This window comes from Carassius gibelio, chromosome B13 (genome assembly GCF_023724105.1).
Source record: "Carassius gibelio isolate Cgi1373 ecotype wild population from Czech Republic chromosome B13, carGib1.2-hapl.c, whole genome shotgun sequence".
Lineage (NCBI taxonomy): Eukaryota > Metazoa > Chordata > Actinopteri > Cypriniformes > Cyprinidae > Carassius > Carassius gibelio.
Window position 1 is genome coordinate 25,154,071 of NC_068408.1, and position 20,316 is coordinate 25,174,386.

A 20,316-nucleotide genomic window follows, 5' to 3' on the forward strand; every position below is an offset into this window, starting at 1 on the left:
ACACGATGAGCTCATCACCTCACAATCATCTGCTAAAGTCCAGCAGACAGGCGCCTGGCTCCAGACCTATGTTAGACCACGCTGGAGCTGACTCACGCACTGGTTTAACATTTTACAAGACACAGCAGCAAATCATTAACAAGGAATACTCCTGCCCCACCGCACCCAGGACCTTTGTCCAGATTATCTGTGTGATACTGACTCTCTCCAGGAGCACAGGTCAGCTCTGTCACCGCAGCACTCTCTGCTCAAGCCCTGCATTCAAACTCACGCTCAACTCCTCGTCTCCAGAACGCTACGGACAGCACAGCGTCAGACACACACACACACACACACACACGAACAGCGCAGCTGAAGGAACAGCACTCCAGCGTCAGAAGTGAGTGAGAGAGTGCTGCTGTACCCTTGTGCTTCCAGTGCAGCGCGGGCTCAGACGTCTGCTCCATGCTGCGGTGTCACAGTGACTGGAGATCAGGAGATCAGAGCACAGTTATAGCAGCGAGAGGAGGAGGAGGAGATAAACACACCACTCGGCTAAACGTGAAACACAGCTCCACTCACACACCACCTACAAAATAATCTCAACTTTCTGGGATTTTATCGATAACTATAATTAGACTATATTTATCTGCGTGTGTTACTGTGCTGATATCTTGCCGTGGACCGCTGACTCCTCAAGATTTTGATCTTCTTCATGTTCTGTGTGGTGGTCAGCTCACAGCAGTAATAAAAAATATTATTTTCCAATAAGTCTAAATTGATTTGTACGTTTTATGGGTATTTTAACCTTTATAAAGCCATTTAATAAAAATCTGTATCATCTCATCAAATTCCTACACGTAATCAGTCAGTTAGAATAATAAGACAGTTGGGCTGTTACCAAGCAAATTAAATCAGTATCAACTAAAATGTTTGCAGTGCAGAGAAAAACAGAAGCTGCGTCTGAAGAGGGGTTTAGATGTGTTCACACCATGGGCGCCGTATAGCGCGGGGGAAGTTAGGACAATTCCGAGAGCCCCTGACCCAACAAATAGGTAAAAACTAATTTAATTTTTTTTTATTATATTATACACTATATAAACCATCATCATTGAGTATATTTAAAATAATAATAAAATTAATAAGGTCTTTGATTTTATTTATTTTGGCAATAAAAGTTAAATATCACCATTGACCAAAAAATAAAACCTCCATATTGACGGACCACCCCCTGTATCTGCATGAAATGGTTTGGTCCTGCTTAGCGCGCTCATCACTGACGCTGTTTAGTTAGTTGCAGACAGTCAATCAATGCACGGCACGCTAGCAGTGTTAATTTCGTTAACGAAGACAACGACGAAAAATATCCCTAACGAACATTTTTTATGTGACTAAGACTAATGTTGATGAGCTAAAAATAATATCTGATGACGAGATTAATGCAGCGTTTTCGTTAACTAGACGAGACTGGACTATAATGTTATTTGAGGACTACCGGACACTCAGAATGCATCCTATAGGCTACTGTCTTTCAAAATGTGCTCACGGTCATTGGATTGCGATCGGATAAGGGCCGTTTGTATAGTATCTAGTCAGTATAACAGCCGCAGTGGATGGATGGACTAATAAAACGTGAACTAGCGATCTGAAACAATGGCCTCAGCACCCGAAGGGGTAGGGATGAGGTGACCAGACGCCCCCTTTTTCCTGGGAGTCACAATTCGTTGTCAATTAGCTTAAAGTGAGTGAATAGGCAGAGTCACGCTGATAGAAGTGCTCTCTCTCTCTCTCTCTCTCTCTCTCTCTCTCTCTCTCCCCGCACGCGCACTCTCCATTTCCTCAGCGCTCAAATACACACACAACAGTCCACATGTTTATCGTAAATACAGTAGGTTATGGATTAAGTGAACGTGAACAGGTGTGTGAAAACAATGTGTGTCAATATTTAATGCATGCCTTCCTTCTTAAAAGGACAGCATTCCAAATTAGACACCTATGTCATAAATTTTAACCAACAAAAGACGTTAATGTATACATGTTAAGTAAAACCTACAGTATCTGAAAAATGAGTTTAATTTGTATCTCTATTGTTTTTGTCTTATTGTGCTTCTTTAATATATATAAAATGAAAATTGTCATAATTTATCCAAGATTTTCCAAATGTATTCCTTGATTGAAATTTCTCACAAGCTTAAATGATTTGGTCTAAAGAGAGAAGAATTAATGATTATTTTAATTTGAAAACTACATATAAATTAGCTACCACTGTGACTCCAGGGAGGCATACGTGCCTTTCACCCCGTTACGACTTGATGAACCACTCAAACGATTTTGGAAACATTATTTTAAGGTAAAAAATGTTTTGTAGTGTTGCTTTAAGGACATTTTTATGGTGAACTGCATACTGTATGCAGACTTGCATTTACAAATCACCAGCAGTAAATACTGTGCTAGCACTAGTACTGAACTACAAGCAGCAAGACAGTTGCAAGCCTTTGATTAGAGTTATGTAAAGCTTTTGATGGGACCGTTAGGTCCTAGAGATGTGGAGACAACAGCTGCGCAGAGGGGGCCCAATTAGATTTCTTTGTCATAGGGCCCAAAATTCCTGGCAGCGCCCCTGGTTCACACACTGTTTAACCCTAGGTTGATTAATTCAGAAACAAAACACTGTCATGTTGCTCAGAGACACAAAACAGTGCTGTGTTTGGAATTATTTTTCGCATCTTGCACAGCGTCTCTTCAGGTCTGAAGCACATGTCCAAAGCGCATGCATGCACACAGAGACGGCGCGCCAACACAAAGAGTTAATTTATCTTTCGCATCTTCTCATATTTGAACGGACACATACACACAGAATTACTTAAATAATACCAGTCTCAATGATCATTCTCGTAAAAGCAGTAGGTTATATTTTAAATGAATGTAAACAGCTGAGAAAGAAATCAGATGTGTATCATTACACTGGATCCTTGCGGTCGGATTTAAAGGAATATAAATACGTGCTGCTGAATAGGTCACTGATGTTAAATCAAACAACAAAACAGCTATAACAAAGATTAATCTAAATTTAAATATTTTAAGATATAATTGAAATTGATACACTTTAAGCAATATGGTATCGCATATCCAATATCGCATTTTTTAACAAGGCATCGCATATCGCATTTTTCTTCAATATCGCACAATCCCAGCACGCGCACATGTGCTAGTCTAACCTACTATACATCATATCATGAATGCTTGCTCTCTGTAGGTGCATTTTGATAGTTTTTTGCTAAATACACGAGTGTCGAGAATTGCACATCGTTAAAAAAACTAATTACGATATCACAGACAATATTTTTAGCACACCTGTACAGCTACACATACTGAATTTACGAATCTGAATCCACACTATAAATGTGTGAACAGACACTCCCGCTCAAACTGCACGCTCTCCATCTATACTCTTGACAAACCTGCAAGAGCGGGTGTAAAGTCCATTCTGACTGAGACTAATGAGCAGTGTTAGTGCTCTGTAAACAGTGATCCAGCTCTTCCTGCTGCAGTGCTTCATCACGGCTGAAAAACATGCTGAAAAGAGCCTCGTATGAACCCTCAACGCTACTACAGTCAATCCATTCACTAATGCTCACATTTATATGTGAAAAAATAATCCTGATTGCAATATGACAGCAAGTAGTCAATCATAAACCAATTGTATTGTTATATTGGGACACTGTTGGTGGGACACTGAACAAATCAAAGGGAAAGGTGATCAAGCAAACAGAGTCATAACCCAACATCATGCCATGCCAAAGATGAGATGCATGAGACACACGACAATGAAGGGAATAAAGGACAAAACACAAATGATGAAGGTACACGGACAGAAAATGATGGGTAAATGAAAAGGTCCGGTGAAGATGGCGGTCTGAGCTGAATTTACCTGCCGCTGCGCTCAGATCACACATGCTGCCTTCAGCTTCCTTCTCCTCAGATCCAGGTTTATCCTCTGGAGGACAGATTACAGGAGCTGGGGAGAGGTCCTGGATATCAGACTCCAGGACCGCTTTACCTCTCACAGGACAAGGTTTGTCTGATGCCTGGGTGAGGATATGGAAAGAGCTTTTTTGGTCTGCAGCTTCGATCGTAGGCGTGTGATCTGCTGCCTCCTGAGGCTCAAGTTTAGGAGATCCGTCTTCATCCTGTGACATCTCTGAGGGTTTACTGAAGGCCAGGCTATCTTGCATTTCCAGAAACTCCTCAGTGGCCGCTCGTGGAGGCCGCTCAACAAACTCGAACTCTTCAGACGAAACCTCCTGCTCCGATGCCTCCTCAGCAGTGTCCATCGCCCCCTGGGTGGCTCGCCGCTCCTGCGTGACTGCATCCAGCACCGGAGAGAAGGAGTCTGCAGACAGACTTTCAGAATCTGATGGCTCCCCGGGGAAGCCGAGACACTCAAATCGGTCAGCCGTCTGAACTGCGGTCTGGCTGGTCACCTCTTTGTCCTCCAGAACATCATCGCTCTTCGGAGGCACGTCGGTCTCTTTCACAAGATCAAAAGCAGTGAAACTTTGCTTGGAGTTGTTCTCCGCCTCCAGCTTTGCCCTCTCCACAGCTCTGGCCTCCGTCTCCTCAGCCATCTCTTTCAGCAGCAAGTTCTTGCAGTCAAACTCAAAGGTATTGTTAACAGGGAATGGGGAATTTGGGGAATCGTCCACACTTTTGTGAACTGGGCTGAAATCAGGGCTTCCTTCTGATGAGCCCGAGTCCAGTTTTTCAGGGTTCAGCGGAGAAGATTTGAGAATATCTGGGAGAGATGTTGGTCTGTCGTCAGATGCCATGTTGATGTTTGAAAAAAGGTCGGATAGTGCATTCGAAAGAGAGACTGGCGCATCAGCATCGGTCTCTGGTTTGAGCTCCTCTGGTGGCACATGGCCATCCTCGTACGCGTCCTGCACCAGGTCTGGAGACGGACTCTCAGACACCTCCACTGATCTCCTGGCAGCGGTGGTCTCCTCGAGACCATCACTCATGGGGGGGAATGCCTGGAATGGACTCTTTTTCGTTTCGAACGTGAAGTCATCATCAGACTGGCTCAGCACATCCGGGTCGAATGCTGCCGAGTCCTTATGTCCCAACGGATCCATAGCAAGACTAGCGCTGGCCCGTGAAGCTACTGGTGGATAATCGCAGTGGTCTGCGGGATCAGAGTGAGACTGTGGTTAACCAGAGCCTGGAACATGGATGATCCTGTGAGGATTCACAGTCTTCAAACTAAACTCATTTATGACTACTGAAGGTGAGATTCTGATTCGCAAGAGCTTGATCATATTTCTAGACCATTTCTTCTTCAGTAAAAGCATCTGCTTTTCTCTCTAAAATCTATTTATACATATCTGCAGTGAAATAATTAAATATGATGACGCTAACTGAGGCTTGCTGTAAAGATAAGCTGATGCAAAGCATCATAGGCTTCTCTCGCTACAAGGGAAAACAGGAGGAATGCAGAACAATCCACCATTTGAAAGCTTTCAAATCAAGACTCACAACAAGCATTTCATCCATTCCAGGATCACATTATACAGCAGGACTGACTCTGCATTAGGGCTGTCAAAAGTGCCAGTGTTTTAATACCAGAAAAAGATCACAATAATGCAGTTTTCCCATGCTATTGGAAGTAAACTCAATTTGGTACATGGGTGCCGTAGTTACCAATGGTATTTTAGAGAAGGCTTGGCTTGTGAATGTCAGTAATGTCAGTAATGTTATACAGATGCTGCTTTGAAACCTTCCTGATACATGACCTCCTCCAAGCACAGAAACGTCCGAATCTGCCACCGGATATGATCCGACTGAACCCGGAGGAGCTCACAGTCCAAACAACAAGACATCATGGTCTTAATGTCACTATTTATACAAGCATCTTGAGTTAGTCGAGTTCAAAATGATGGAATGTGCTTAAGTGCAGTTCAGTCTTTATAGTGGCATTACTATGACTGAAAATCAACAGTTCACTGGTACTGGTCTCATGACAACCCTAGTCCAGTTCAGTGAAAATCAAGCAAGTCTGTCACTACTTGTTCTGATTAGATTACTTCAATTGTTAACTGACAAGAGATTACATTTACATCACTCACCACTGGTCAAATGTCACCCTGAATGCAAACAATCAAACGGCAACATGACAACACAGCAGCAAAGCTGAAACGTACCTGAAGAAAACTGAAGGAGAGCAGGAGCGACGGCAGCAGCAGAGGGTTCGGGTTCACCTGAAAAACAGTGAGGAGAGGAGTTACACACAACACTGGCTCAAGCCCTGCTCAGAGATCAGTTACACCTTCACAGGGACTGCCGTCTGAATCAGGGTCCGTCTCTCAAAACATCCAAGGCTAGCGCGACAAACATCCGCTTTAGGAGTGTAGCAGCAGGAGCTGTTTTTTTGTGGTAGAAATTAAAAACTATTTATTATATTAAAAATAGTAAATTAAAATGGTGAAAATGACACTGTGTTTTTGCATGGTTTACTAATCTATACAGAATAAAATCAGCAGCCTACAGCTTTACCCAGTGCACAGTCATATCAAAGGTTTTTCAACAACACTTACACTCCTTCTGAAGCTTCGAGAAGTGCAGAATGACATCTGAATTCGTTTGAGCAGAGAATATAATCAAACTACTTAAGTGCTACGGGTTTAACATGACAGCATCTTTACAGCAAGCTAGTTTTATTTCCACTTCGTCAAGCATCAAACCATGAAAGTGTGTGTGTGTGTGAGGAAGAGAGAGAGAGAGAGAGAGAAAGGGGAAAGTGAAAAATTTTCATTTAATGATAGAACTTTAGTAATTTGAATTAAAATTTGGAAACCATATACACTGAACAAAATTATAAATGCAACAGTTTTGTTTTTGCCCCCATTTTTCATGAGCTGAACTGAATTTGTGAACAATTGTTCACAAATCTGTCTAAATCTGTGTTCGTGAGCACTTCTCCTTTACTCCTCACAGGTGTGGCATATCAAGATCTGATTACACAGCATGATTATTGCACAGGTGTGTCTTAGGCTGGCCACAATAAAAGGTCAGATACTCATGAATTGACTCTCAGAGCAGTTCTGCAGATGTTCTTCGTGTGTTTACGTCCGGTGCGGTAACCTGGGAAGTTTGTGTGCATTGGGAATCATAAGCCCCTTTCACACGGTGATTCTGGATAATACACAGGTAATGTGTTCCAGCAGTTGTTCCCGGGGCACTAGATTTTATGCGTTCACACACGACCCGTAACGACACGTGACATCAGGGCGTGAGGTGTACTGTACGAGTAGAAAACACTAGACACGTTAACTTTCACTGAAGCTGGTGAACGATCTCAGCTTCAGCACAGATAGTGAGGAACTAACTGATCTCTGCTTCATCACAGTTTGCACATATTTGTTTATTCGCTAATGTTGATCTGCTTCAAAACATCTGGTAAAAGAGTCGCGTGATAACGTGCACCATCACTACGACACACTCTTTGCTTGTCTGCGTTCACACAGAAGGCAATCCAGAAATTTTCCAGGACCAACGTGCTGTGTGAAAGAGGCTTTATTTTTTGTAACTAAAGCCAGGGTAACACTTATTTAAGCTCCAGCAGAGATCATAAACATGAGTACGTCTTTTTTTATTTATCTACTTGTATTAGTTTTCACACAAAATGTACACATTTTACTAGTTGGACTTTTTCCAAACTATAATTCCTGACTAAATGTATAATCAAGTGAAACATTATAAAGTTTCATTCACATCATCTAAATGTTTTACTGTACTACTGTATCAGTGACCATCACAATAATGTTCACTCAAACTGATTCGCTGAAATCAAAACAGGGATGAGGTGAGTGCCAGCCAATGAGATCGTTGTTTGCGCATTAGCTCCGCCCACTACCAGAAAAAACAGCAGTTCTTAAATCCAAAAGGAACTCTGTTATTTTGACAAGAAAATGCAACAAACAATATTGTTTACATGTCACGTGTTAGTTCTGCATGTATGTAAGACTCTCGCGAGTCGTGCACCTTTACATTAGCGTTCACTGTTCGTCTAATACAGGTGCACTGCACATCCATTCAGAGGAACTGAAAGATAGAGAGAACTCTAAAGCACTAGAATGAAAATATATCTGTGCTAAACTTATACTTAGCCTCCAGCTCACACACGGGCTAATACTAGACACCATTTAGTCACCCAGAGTGAACCTTTAGTTGCATATGTAAGTGATTTAATCACAATGTAGAGGCTTGATTTAATTATCAAATAACATTATCATTGACTTCAGTCTGGCCAGAGTTCAAGCACTCTCAAAATCTCCCATTAAAATCTGAAGCGGTTTACAGGGTGGAACGAATCTCTTACATCGTAAATACATCTGCGCTTCGTTGTTTCTGATTGAATTAACTGGCCAGAGAGCAGAATTCAGTCAGCGACTAGCGCAGTGAGAACATTACTCTGGTGTTTCAGCGATGACTCATCTAGACGCCTCTGATTGGTCATTGCATTCATAAGCTCAACAGAATCGTCTGTGATTGGTTATAATGTGCAACGCTGTAAAAACACCTCCGTCTCTGGCTCAGCACCAGCCAGTGAACACAGATCTGAGTTTAGCAACACATCAGACCCGTGTCATTCTATCAAATATAAAAAATATTATTCAGATATTTTTGTCTTTTGGAAGCTGCATTCAAAATGCACCAGGCTCGGAGATCTGTGGGGCGTGTCCTCTGGGGCATGGAGGGGCTCTCAAAACCTCCTTTACATCACCTATAAACCTCATCAAATGATCAAAGGCTTTGAATGAAAAACACTGAGATGCAGGAAAAACCCTGATGTAATCAGTTACTACCCAGCTCTGTGTAAAGATCTTCACATGCAATCATCTAATGCTCTCTCTATATATACTGCAGACATAAAGTCATATATAAATAAACATAAAAACATCATTTAATAGATAGATAGATGTTTATATAAATATACTTGAAGCCTTAAATGAACAACTAACACAAATATACATATGAAATATAATCTCTAGACTGAATGCTCCCGTCTCTGCGTGTCTTTGTCTCATGAGGAGCTGGGCCACACCGACTACATTCACAATCATACTGGCTAATACTCAAACAATACTACTGTCGAATACTCACACAATAATAACGCCCTCTAAAAATCCCATCAGTACCGTCGAATACTCACACAATATTAATAATGTCTAATACTCACACAATAATAACGCCCTCTAAAAATCACAACAATATCGTCTAATAATCACACAATAATACTGTCGAATACTCACACAATAATAACGCCGTCTAAAAATCACACAATAATTCAGTCTAATACTCCAAAAACAGCATGAAGCGTGTGATTATCGCCAGCGGTGATGCAGAACAGCCGCATCGAGGCAGGGACAGCGCGATACTCACGGGATGGTGACGGCTCTCGGTGCTCAGACGAGGCGTGTGTGCGGTTCTCCGGCTCGGGGTGAGATGCTGGGGGAGTCTCCTCCTCCTCCTCCCGCGGGGATCCGCTCTCCTCCCTCGGCTCCGGCTCACAGGAGGACGGGGCTCCAGGAGTCTCTGCTGCCGCTGCTGGAGTAAAGCTGTCTCCTGCTGGCTCTGGAGGACTAGTTTCCTCAGTAATCTGCCAAGTGCTGCTTATCTCAGCTATCTGGGTAACAGTCACGCTTTCTTCACTCTTCTGTGGAGCACTGGCGTTAATAGTTTCTTCAGTCTTCTGTGCAGTACTAGTTACCTCAGTCTGCTGTGGAGCCGTTACTTCAGACGTCTGTGGAATAATCGTTTCTTCAGCTTTCTGTGGAGCACTAGTTATCTCTGCCTTAGTAACGTTAGTTATCTCAGTCATCTGAGCAGCACTAGTTATCTCAGTCTGTGGAGCACTTGTTACCTCAGTTTTCTGTGGAAGAATAGTTTCTTCAGTTGTTTGTGGAGCACTAACGTTAGTTATCTCAGTCATCTTTGGAGCACTAGTTATCTCTGCAGTGTTAAGGTTAGTTATCTCAGTCATCTGTGGAGCACTAGTTATCTCTGGAGTGGTAAGGTTAGTTATCTCAGTAATCTGTGGAGCACTAGTTATCTCTGGAGTGGTAAGGTCAGTGTTCTCCGGTGGATCCTCCTCCGCGCTGCGCTGCGTCTCGTCTGCCGGCGTCGGAGCGATTGCAGCGGCTTCATTCGTGATGATACCGCGCGGAGCTCCATCATCGGGTGCAGTGGAGGACACTTTATCTGCTTCTTCCATCTGGAATCTGCTCTTGATGCTCCAGACTCGAGTGTTGCGGCTGAGAGATGACAGTTTTCCGCAGCAGAGCTCAACGCAGCTGAAGTTCACACAGACTCCGCCAAAGTGACTAAGCGGAATACTGAGGAGAATTTCTTGACCAATCAGTAAACGCCACGGTTGAGTGATGTAACGAGTGGCCAATCGACAAGCAGAAGCGCGCTAAGCCCCGCCCATAATCTGTTCTATGCACTTTTTTCCCCCACATGTTGGCTCTTTGTGCTGTGCTTTAGGTTTAACCTCATTACAGACGTGCACCACAGTAAACACACAAACACACTAAACTGATTCTACTGAAACAGAGCAGGACGCATTTAATCTGAGCAGCACGGACAGTTGTGAATATCAGATCATCCTGATTTCATCCAGTTCACCCGGTTATTTTTTCTTTCTATTGTATTATTTGTTTAATATTAAATGAAAGAAAGAAAGAAGCTGTGTATAGGCTGTGTGTTTGGTGTAGTATGTTGTGCTGTGTAGACAGAACTATATATAAATGTAAATGTATCCCACATGTGCTGCACATATATCTCACAGGTCATTTTTCAGATAGGTGCGCATGCCATCCGTGTGTGTACAGTAATATGCACACGTACAGTCTGATCTCTGAATGCTGGTGATTAGTATATTACTTTATAGCACAACTATAAGATAGCACAGCTCAGAGCCAGTTTCTCTCTCTCTCTCACACACACACACACACACACACACTCGATCACACACACACACACACACACACACACACACACACTGCTGGGAGTAAGGGAGTGGAAGAAGTATTCCCGTAATTACCTAATTTGCTTAAAATGACACATTCACAGTGATGTTCTGGTTATCAAGTGTTCATGACTGCATATTAAAGCCTATGATGTTCAGAATAAAAGTGAAGAAAGCGCCGCATCAGCTCAGTAATATGAGCTCTGGTACATGATTAAAGACACAAAACAAGTGAACCGCACAGATCTTCACTCCTAATATCAGCATGCGAGTGAGAGACTGATGTCTGTGTGAACTGAGCCGTCTCAGTAGACTGTGCAGTGTTCTTCTTCTGCTCTGGGCCTCTCGCTCGCTGTGATAAGAGACTAAAATAAGCTGAGCATCTGTCAGAGCTCTCAAGTGTGAGGACTGGGGCTCTCGCAGGGTCTTCTCCAGCCCCCGTCAATCACACACACACACACACACGTCACTGTTCTGAGTACACACACGCCTGTGCTCCTTCATCCAGGACACGCATGTTTGTGGCAGTGCTGTTCTGTGAGCAGGATCTCACATTCAGACGACCAGCAGATGCTGTCAGACATGAATAATCTGATGAACAAACATCTAATCGGCCGGCAGAGACCACGATGCTGTTTTGGTTCAGTGTTGAGCTATTTTCATTAGTGAGCAAAGACAGATGGAATATCTGAGCATGTGAGCTCCTGCACATGAGCTGAACAGCTATATTTGATTTCATCAGTCATAGTCCTGAGTGAACAGACTATTCACCGCTGCTCCTGACCGAGCAGAGATACAGCAGCAGATACTCTGAGCTCCTGTCTGGTGATGGTCTCAGAGATGACAGGATAGATGTGTGCACGCTCACTGTTTTGAACTGAGATGTGGAGGTTTGCATCAGTGAGGCCTGGATTCACAGCAGGACTGAAAGTGTGGAGTCACTGTGCTGAGATGCACAAAAAGTGGAGTGAACGAAATCATAAAGTCCCTCTCTGACAGAGACACTCATAGGAAGGCAGAAATACTCAAAGTAGTGCTAGGTTAGATGTCATGCTGAGGAAACAGGGATGAAAGCGCGGCTGTGTATATATATACACATACACATATACAGTAGCATGTGCTCTAAAACAAGCTCCTGGATCATGTGTCACTTTCACAACTCAATCATGAACTTACAGTTCTTCTGAAAGATAAGCTGAACAGCTGGTATGTTGTCAAACAATCCATTCAACACACTGTATTTCTGTCTGTCATAGATTAATTTTCATTCTTGCTCAAAAATAAATATGAAGCTGTCCTAACTAAGGTAAAGGAAGCCGAGCAGTATTTAAATGGCCACTGAACCTGTGTCACCAATGATATCCAGATTTTTGCACTGCATGCAGTCTATGGCCTCTTCTTCTCTGTGTGAGCGCCACCAGGCCACAGCTTCATGTAACTGCAGCTCTAGGCACAGAAGCCTGGAGAATCCCAATGGCTTTCTGTCAAGAGAAGCAGGGTGATGATAACTTAATGGACGCTCTACAGAAACAGTGTATGTTATCAGTGCAGTGCTTTATTGTCAGTGATGAGATCATGTTTATGATGTCACATGTACTTGTTTCAGTAGGACTTTTATTTTGAAAGATATTCACAGACTCCAGTCAGGAACTGGATCTGTCTTGTGTATGAAAATAAGTCTTCATATTGATTGAATGTTAATACTCCCATCATCTACAGCTGTGTTTGGATCTCTCCTTCCGGTTATAAGGTTATGTGTGTATGGAGACTCCTGGACCTTAGTGAAGGCTTCATCCGCTCCGAGCAGCTCTCTTTGTCTGGAGCCGCATCTCTCATGTTTGCTTTGGTTCCTCACAGTGGTTCCCAACCACGTTCCTGGAGGCGCCCAAACACTGCACACATGCATCTCTCCTTTGTCTGACACCCATTTCAGGTCTTGGAGTCTGTACTAATGTTCTGATGAGCTGCATCAGGTGTGTTTGATTAAAAAGACATGTAAAACCTGCAGTGTTGGGGGGCCTCCAGGAACGTGGTTGGGAAACACATGTATTCACTGTGCACCTGTTCCCTTGCTCTGAGACTGCTCTTCTGTTCCTGTTATCTTCATGTAACTGCTGTTGAGAAATAAACAGATGAACATCAAATGCTGGTTCACTCTTTTAATCTGACAAGATAATGTATTTGCATTAGTTTGTGACTTCACCCTCTTAAATTCCTATAAAATAAATCTTGTATGCAATTAACATGTGCTTCGAGGTTCAAGGATGGAACAGAAAACTGATTGTAACCTTATTTAAAGTCAAAGCATGGAAATAAAATACACGGAAAATAATACTATAAATATGATTTACAAGAAAAGTCTAAGTATAAAAATTAGTTTTAAAGCAAAGATGAAATTACACTAATCAGAGAAACCAATCTCTCCCAAGCAGAGAGTGCAGAAAGGGAAGAGGAGGAGCAAAGACAGGAAGTTAACATTAGCACTTAAGGCAGGGTGTGAATTACATTTACATCTAGCACAGGCTTTTATCCAAAGCGACTTACAAATGAGGAAAATGGAAGCAATCAAAATAGCAACGATACACAAGTCATATAACAAGTCTCAGTTAACACAGTACACATAGCAAGGGCTTTAAAAAAATGTAGTAAATAAATAGAAAACAGACAGAATAGAAAAAGAACAGAGCAAGCTAGTATTAGACACATTTTTTGCTTTTTTTAATTGTATAATAAATCAAAATAAAACAGAATACAAAAGATTAGAAGGCTAGTTAGTTTATTTTTAAGAAAAGAAGCAGCAAATTAATAGAGTGCAAGTCTAAAAGGGACGTGTTTTTTTAGAATAGAATTAGAATAGAGAGTGCTAAAGTTAAAGGGTCAAATAAAGATGGAAGAGATGTGTTTTAAGCCGATACTTGAAGATGGCTAAGGACTCAGCTGCTGGGATTGAGTTGAGGAGGTCATTCCACCAGGAGGAACATTTAATTTAAAAGTGACTTTGTGCTTCTTTGGGATGAACAATCAAGCGACGTTCACTTGCAGAACACAAGCTTCTAGAGGCACATAAGTCTGAAGTAATACATTTAGGTAAATGGGTGCAGAGCCAGTGGTAGTTTTGTAGGCAAACATCAATGCCTTGAATTTTATACGAGCAGCTATTGGAAGCCAGTGCAAACTGATAAACAGAGGTGTGACGTGTATTCTTTTTGCCTCATAAAAAATTAATCTTGCTGCCGCGTTCTGGATTAATTGTAAAGGTTTGATAGAACTATCTGAAAGACCCGACAAGAGACCATTGCAATAGTCCAGCCTGCACAGAACAAGAGCTTGAACAAGGAGTTGTAGTAGTAGCCCCTTTATTGTCACTAGTCACAAGTACCAGCAAAATTAGCCATCAACCTGTCCATAAATACATAACATACATACAATGGGGTAAACAGAACAGGAAGACAAGGATTTGAGGAAGAAATACAGCATAACATTGGGGAAGTGAGGAGAAAAAAACCCAACACCCATACTATGCTCCTTTTGGGAGTACAGTATGGGAATATGAAAAGAACACCTCAGCAACAAAAGCACATACACCATAAACACACAACTTTACAACTGGGGACGGAAATTGGGGGGGTCGAGGTAATCCAGTGCAGGCAGCAGTCGTCCTACCCTGTAGCTAGAAAGCACTGGTCACAGACCCGCTTGACAGACTGGTGGTACAAAGCGGCGAAGGTGAGGGACGCGGGTGGGGAGGTGAGTGCATATCTGTATATGTGTAAGAGTTTGTGTATTAGTAGGCCTGAAGAGATGCGATTCTCTCTAGATGCCTCAGTCCGCAGATTATACAGCGTCACAGCAAGTTGCCATGGAGACAGCCTTGGTCAGGTCCTAGACAGAGTCAACAACAATCCCGGTGTCTGTGGGAAACGGGTTGAGGGATGCAGAGCTTCTAGTCGCCATGCTTTCCAAGGGGACAATTTGCTATCCAGCCAAGGCCAAGCTGGGAGTGGAGCCGAAAGAAGATAAGATACCAGTTGTTTTGGTCTAATAGCCACATTCCAATTTAACGGTCACTATGATTGTCTTTTTTGGTCTCCAAATCCTCCAATTTCCTTTCCAAAGCCGTGAGCTTCACCGTGATGTTATCCATATTGCGGTTAATAGTCTCAGTCTCAATGCTGACTGCTCTGCCCACTGCTTCAATCATGACAGGCAGCCTTGTGAGGCTTTGGACAGCTGTTCCCGTCTTCTTAATTTTTCGATAACCCAGGGCAAATCCAATCAGCAGAAGACCTGTTATCATGGTTCCAAATAGGTAGATGTCTTCAATGTCCTCCACGGAAAGAGCCGCCAGACACACGACCCGCCAATTCGCCCACACGTCCATCGTGTAGTCAGCTGCAAACGTCCCGGGAGGGCAGAAAGGTTCCCCCAAAACCAAGCTCCCCGTCGAGAAGATGGTGTCAATTGCGTTGAGAGACCAATTTATCAAATTCATGTTTTTAGTTTAGGAAAGCAGTGCAGAGAGAGTCTCTCAAAGTAGACAAGACAAAAGACAGGCGAAGCAGGCAAGGCAGGGGAGGAGAGGACAGAAATGCGACTGCCTCCATTGTGCAGCATGTTCCCAAAGAAAGGGCTTGATCTTCTTGATGTTGAATAAAGCAAATCTGCAGGATCTGAAGGTTTTAGCAATGTGGTCCGAGAAAGTCAGCTGGTCATCAGTCATAACTCCAAGGCTTCTAGCTGTTTTTGAAGGAGTTATGGTTGATGTGTCTAAGATGAAGGGTGAAATTGTGATGGAACGATAGGTTTGCTGGAAACACAAGCAGTTCTGTCTTGGCAAGCAGGATAAGTACTGAAGATTTGGATTCTGCTCTTGCCAGTCTTAGAGCTTCAACAACCGAGAGCAAGGCCGTCTCAGCTGAATGTCCACTTCTGAAGCCAGATTGGTTGCTGTCAAAGAGGTTGTTCTGTGTGAGAAATGTAGAGATTTGGTTGAACACAGCTCGCTCAAGTGTTTTTACAATGAAAGGAAGAATGGAAACTGGTCTGTAGTTCTCTAAAAGAGATGGGTTGAGGTTGGGTTTCTTAAGTAGTGGAGTTATACGTGCCTGTCTAAATGATGAGGGGAAAACACCAGTGTGGAGGGAAGTGCTGATGATGTGAGTGAGTGCAGGTATAACTTCAGGAGAAATGGCTTGAAGGAGATGAGATGGAATAGGATCAAGCGGGCAAGTAGTATGCCTGGGTAAAAAATTTATTTTTCGATTAATCGTTTTTTTAAAATGTGGTCGATTCAAAATCGATTCTCAAAGGCCATGAATCGATTTCTTTCCATATTTATTTCCGCAGACATTGAACGCAAGATTAACATTAATCTAATTACAAATCTTCTCCACTAGATGTCACCCTCTTATGTGCCTTGTGCGATGTTACCAACGAACCTATCATTCATTCATTCAGTTTAAAGCAGTGGTTCCATCACGAATTCAAATGCGGCTCACCATATGCTGAACACATTTTCTGCAATGTGCGTCAAGTCATGCTCCCATTCGCGTCTTACAGACTGCATCTTAAAGCCTCTTATACTTTCTGCGTCCGCGAGTCCGCTATGGACCGCTATGCAGGCTTGATGTAAACATCGCCATCGGAGAGTGTGTACCGAGTCTGAGCAGACAACCGCGCGGACAGGTGCGTGTGGTCAGTTGTCTTCAAAAGCACAATTGCACATGTTCAGGCAGTGTGAAGAATCCCATTGCCAATCGAACCAATCGGGCCGAGCGGTCATGTAATGTTTCGATTAGTGCGAGGAAGATGCGAAAATGTATGCTGAGTAGTTGAAACGGAGGCTTGCTTCTAACGATTACGTTTTGGTAGCACCAGCAACTAAAGCAAAGTCTGAGGTTTGGAAAAGTTTTGACCTTGTTTATAATGAGAATAATAAGTGAATAATGACGCACCATCAGTGAGCGCAGGAGCGCGCTGAAGCCATCTACAGTCGATTCAATCATTTTCCTCCACAAAAACACTTAGGCCTTACCTAATCTTGGTGAGTAAATGTTTTTCAAATAATAACTAAATATTATTTGAGTCTTAAATGCATAATGTAGACAGAGTAGGCTATATAAGCTAATGTTGGCATTATTATTTTATTATGTAAGCTGCTATGGTGAAGCAAATCCGGCAGAGCCTTTATCTTAATTCATTTGGTTATTGCCAAATACCCATCTTAATTTATAATTTATCTTAATTAAATTTTTTAAGAAAGACTTGTTTTTATTGGTGCGTTGGCCTATTAATATGCTAAATGAGCCTATACCTAAGGCTATTTATAGAGTGCTGAGATGTTACGATGTTACAGAGGACTTATTTTATTTCTTTGTTCAAACTGCCAAGTGGCCTATTACATTAGTAATGTATAAATTATGTTAAACCATGTATAAATGACTCATTCCTGACAAAAGGCAAAAGAGCTGTGTGCTGTGTACATTTGAATAATGTCGGGTTGTAAATGGGTTTGGGCTTTTAAAAAGCTGTCAATTAAAATGTACGTGTCGGGCTCGGGACATGTCGGGCTTAACTTTTAAGGACCGATTACAGCTCTAATAGAAAATCGAATCGAAAATCGAAATCGAATAGAGAATCGAAATCGAATCGAATCGATTTGAGAGCTTGTGAATCGAAATCAAAAAGATCTGGAACATCTGAATCGATACCCAGCCCTAGCAAGTAGTAGGGTGATTAGAAAGGATGAGTTTTGAGACTTCTGCCTCAGAGAGTGAAGAGAAGGATGTAAATTAGTGTAAGTTTGCTGGTGATATGAGCTTGACTGATTGTGGTGTGGAAAACTGTGCACTGATAGTTTTTTTATTTTATTAATGAAAAACATGGCAAAGTCTTCAGCTATTAGAGTTGATGAAGGAGGAGGGGGAGGAGGAGGACAAAGGAGCAATAATTTTTTTTTTATAGCATGCAAGAGTTAGACAAATTGTTAATTTTGTTATGGTAGTATGTAATTTTAGCAGTGGAGACATTAGCAGAGAAGGAAGATAGGAGTGACTGATACACAATAAGGTCAGTAGTATTTTTGGACTTGCGCCACACTCTCTCCGGAGCTCTAAGCTTAGAACGGTGTTCGCGTAGAACATCAGATAACCAAGGGGCAGAAGGGGTGTTACGAGCTGGTCTGGAAGATAAGGGACAAACAGTGTCTAAACAAGATGTAAGAGTGGAGCAGAATGTATCAGTAGCACTGTTAGCGTCCAAAGATGCAAAGATGTAAGTGATGTGTCAGGGATCATGTTGAGGTTAAGAGTGAGGAGGAAGTGATCCGACGTGTGCAGTGGAGTAACCAGAACATGATCAGTAGAGCAGTGTCGTGTATAAATAAGGTCCACTCAGTTGAGATCAAAAGAGGCAAGCAGTGTGTGGAAATCGGCAAACAGAGGTTTATCTAGATGAATGTTGAAATCTCCAAGCAGGGGAGTACCATCCTCAGAAAAGGTTGAGAGCAACACATCTAATTCATCCCAAAAGTTACCCAGTGGACCTGGGGGTCGATAGACAACTACAAAATGTATTTTAAGATGGTAGGTAACAGTAATTGAATGAGATTCAAAGGAGCTGTTGATACCCAAAGATGGTAAAGGATTAAATTTCCAATCATTAGAGATGAGCAGACCAGTACCTCCACCTCTTCCAGTCAAACGGGGCGAGTGGGAAAATGAGAAATTATTGGAGAGTGCTGCAGGTGTAGCAGTGTCCTCTGGTTTGATCCAGGTCTCTGTTAGGGCCATGAGATTAAGCTTTGAATGACTAATAATAGAAGTAATGAAATCAGCTTTGTTTACAGCAGACTGGCAATTCCAGAGACCAATAGAAAAAGAAAGTACTGTATTAGCAGATATAGGCAAAGTGTGCAGATTGTTTAGATTGCGCTGCCTACAGTGTGTGATGCGTGGTTTGCGAGTGGTAGGGATCTGGAAACACAGTAAGAATTGGTTATAAAAACTGAAAAAGAGCATGTCTCAACACTGTAAACAAACAAGCATTTCCAAGCAACAACAACTGCGCTAAATACTAATATGCTCTGGTCCCCTCCCTCCCTTACGAAAAATAACCATGGTTTTATTATAGTAAAACTGTAGTAACCCATGGTATTTTGACGTGTTGACTACCATTTGTATAACCACAGATTTACTACAAATACCATGGTTAAACTATAGTTAATTTATCAAAACCATGGTTAATTTGTGATTACCATGGTATAACTATAGTAACCATGGTTTTTTGGTTTTATTTGTAGTAAAACCATGGTTAATTTTCATAAGGGCTGCTTACCGTGATGACGAGATGCATAGCAGATTGTCATCACTCAATGGCTGGATGTCTAAGTGGTGCCCACAGAATAACATAGGTTTCATAGACAATTGGATGAGCTTTTGGGGCAGACCTGACCTGTTTAAAAGAGATGGTCTTCATCCCTCCTGGGGTGGCGCCACTCTTCTGTCTAGAAATATGGCACATAGTCTTAGTGTTTATACTTGACTAACTGGGGCCCAGGTCAGGAAGCAGACAGACTGGCTAAACCGACCGTCTGCTAGCTGCCTCCCGTCACAGAGGTCAGTTAATTCTCAGCACATAGAGACTCTTTCACCTAGATATCACACTATAGAGACTGTGTCTGCTCCCCGAACTAGAAAATACAAAAAACCTCCAAACCAAGTTAAGATTAACAACTTAATTGAGGTTCAACAAATAAAAAATAGATGCAATATGGATAAACAAATGATAAAGATTGGCTTATTGAATATCAGATCCATTTCTACAAAAACACTTTTTGTAAATAATATGATAACTGATCATAATATAGATGTGCTCTGTTTGACAGAAACCTGGCTAAAACCTGATGATTACATTATTTTAAATGAGTCCCCCCCCCCAAGATTACTGCTATAAATATGAGCCGCGTTTAAAAGGCAAAGGGGGAGGTGTTGCTACAATTTATAATAACGTTTTCAGGATTTCTCAGAGGGCAGGCTTCAAGTATAACTCGTTTGAAGTAATGGTGCTTCATATAACATTATCCAGAGAAACCAATGTTAATGATAAATCCCCTGTTATGTTTGTACTGGCTACTGTATACAGGCCACCAGGGCACCATACAGACTTTATTAAAGAGTTTGGTGATTTTACATCCGAGTTAGTTCTGGCTGCAGATAAAGTCTTAATAGTTGGTGATTTTAATATCCATGTCGATAATGAAAAAGATGTGAATGTGAAGATGATGGAAAAAGATGTATTGGGATCAGCAT

General features: G+C 42.1%; 1 protein-coding gene across 4 annotated transcripts in view; it reads right to left on the bottom strand.

The window, feature by feature from the left end:
* The window catches only part of rtn4b (reticulon 4b), a 13,868-nt gene extending 3,496 nt beyond the window's left edge, over positions 1 to 10,372 (bottom strand). The window contains exons 1-4 of one of the 4 annotated variants that reach the window (XM_052572411.1): positions 10,004 to 10,372; positions 9,421 to 9,952; positions 6,180 to 6,236; positions 3,911 to 5,164 (exon numbers count right to left, since the gene is read on the bottom strand). In XM_052572411.1, coding sequence (XP_052428371.1) covers positions 3,911 to 5,164; positions 6,180 to 6,236; positions 9,421 to 9,952; positions 10,004 to 10,252 — 2,092 coding nt within the window. In that variant the 5' untranslated portion in view covers positions 10,253 to 10,372. Of the gene's footprint in view, positions 1 to 403; positions 537 to 3,910; positions 5,165 to 6,179; positions 6,237 to 9,420 lie in introns of those variants that run through there. The other 3 variants (XM_052572410.1, XM_052572412.1, XM_052572413.1) reach the window with 3 other exon arrangements.
* Between the last annotated feature and the right edge of the window lie 9,944 nt (positions 10,373 to 20,316).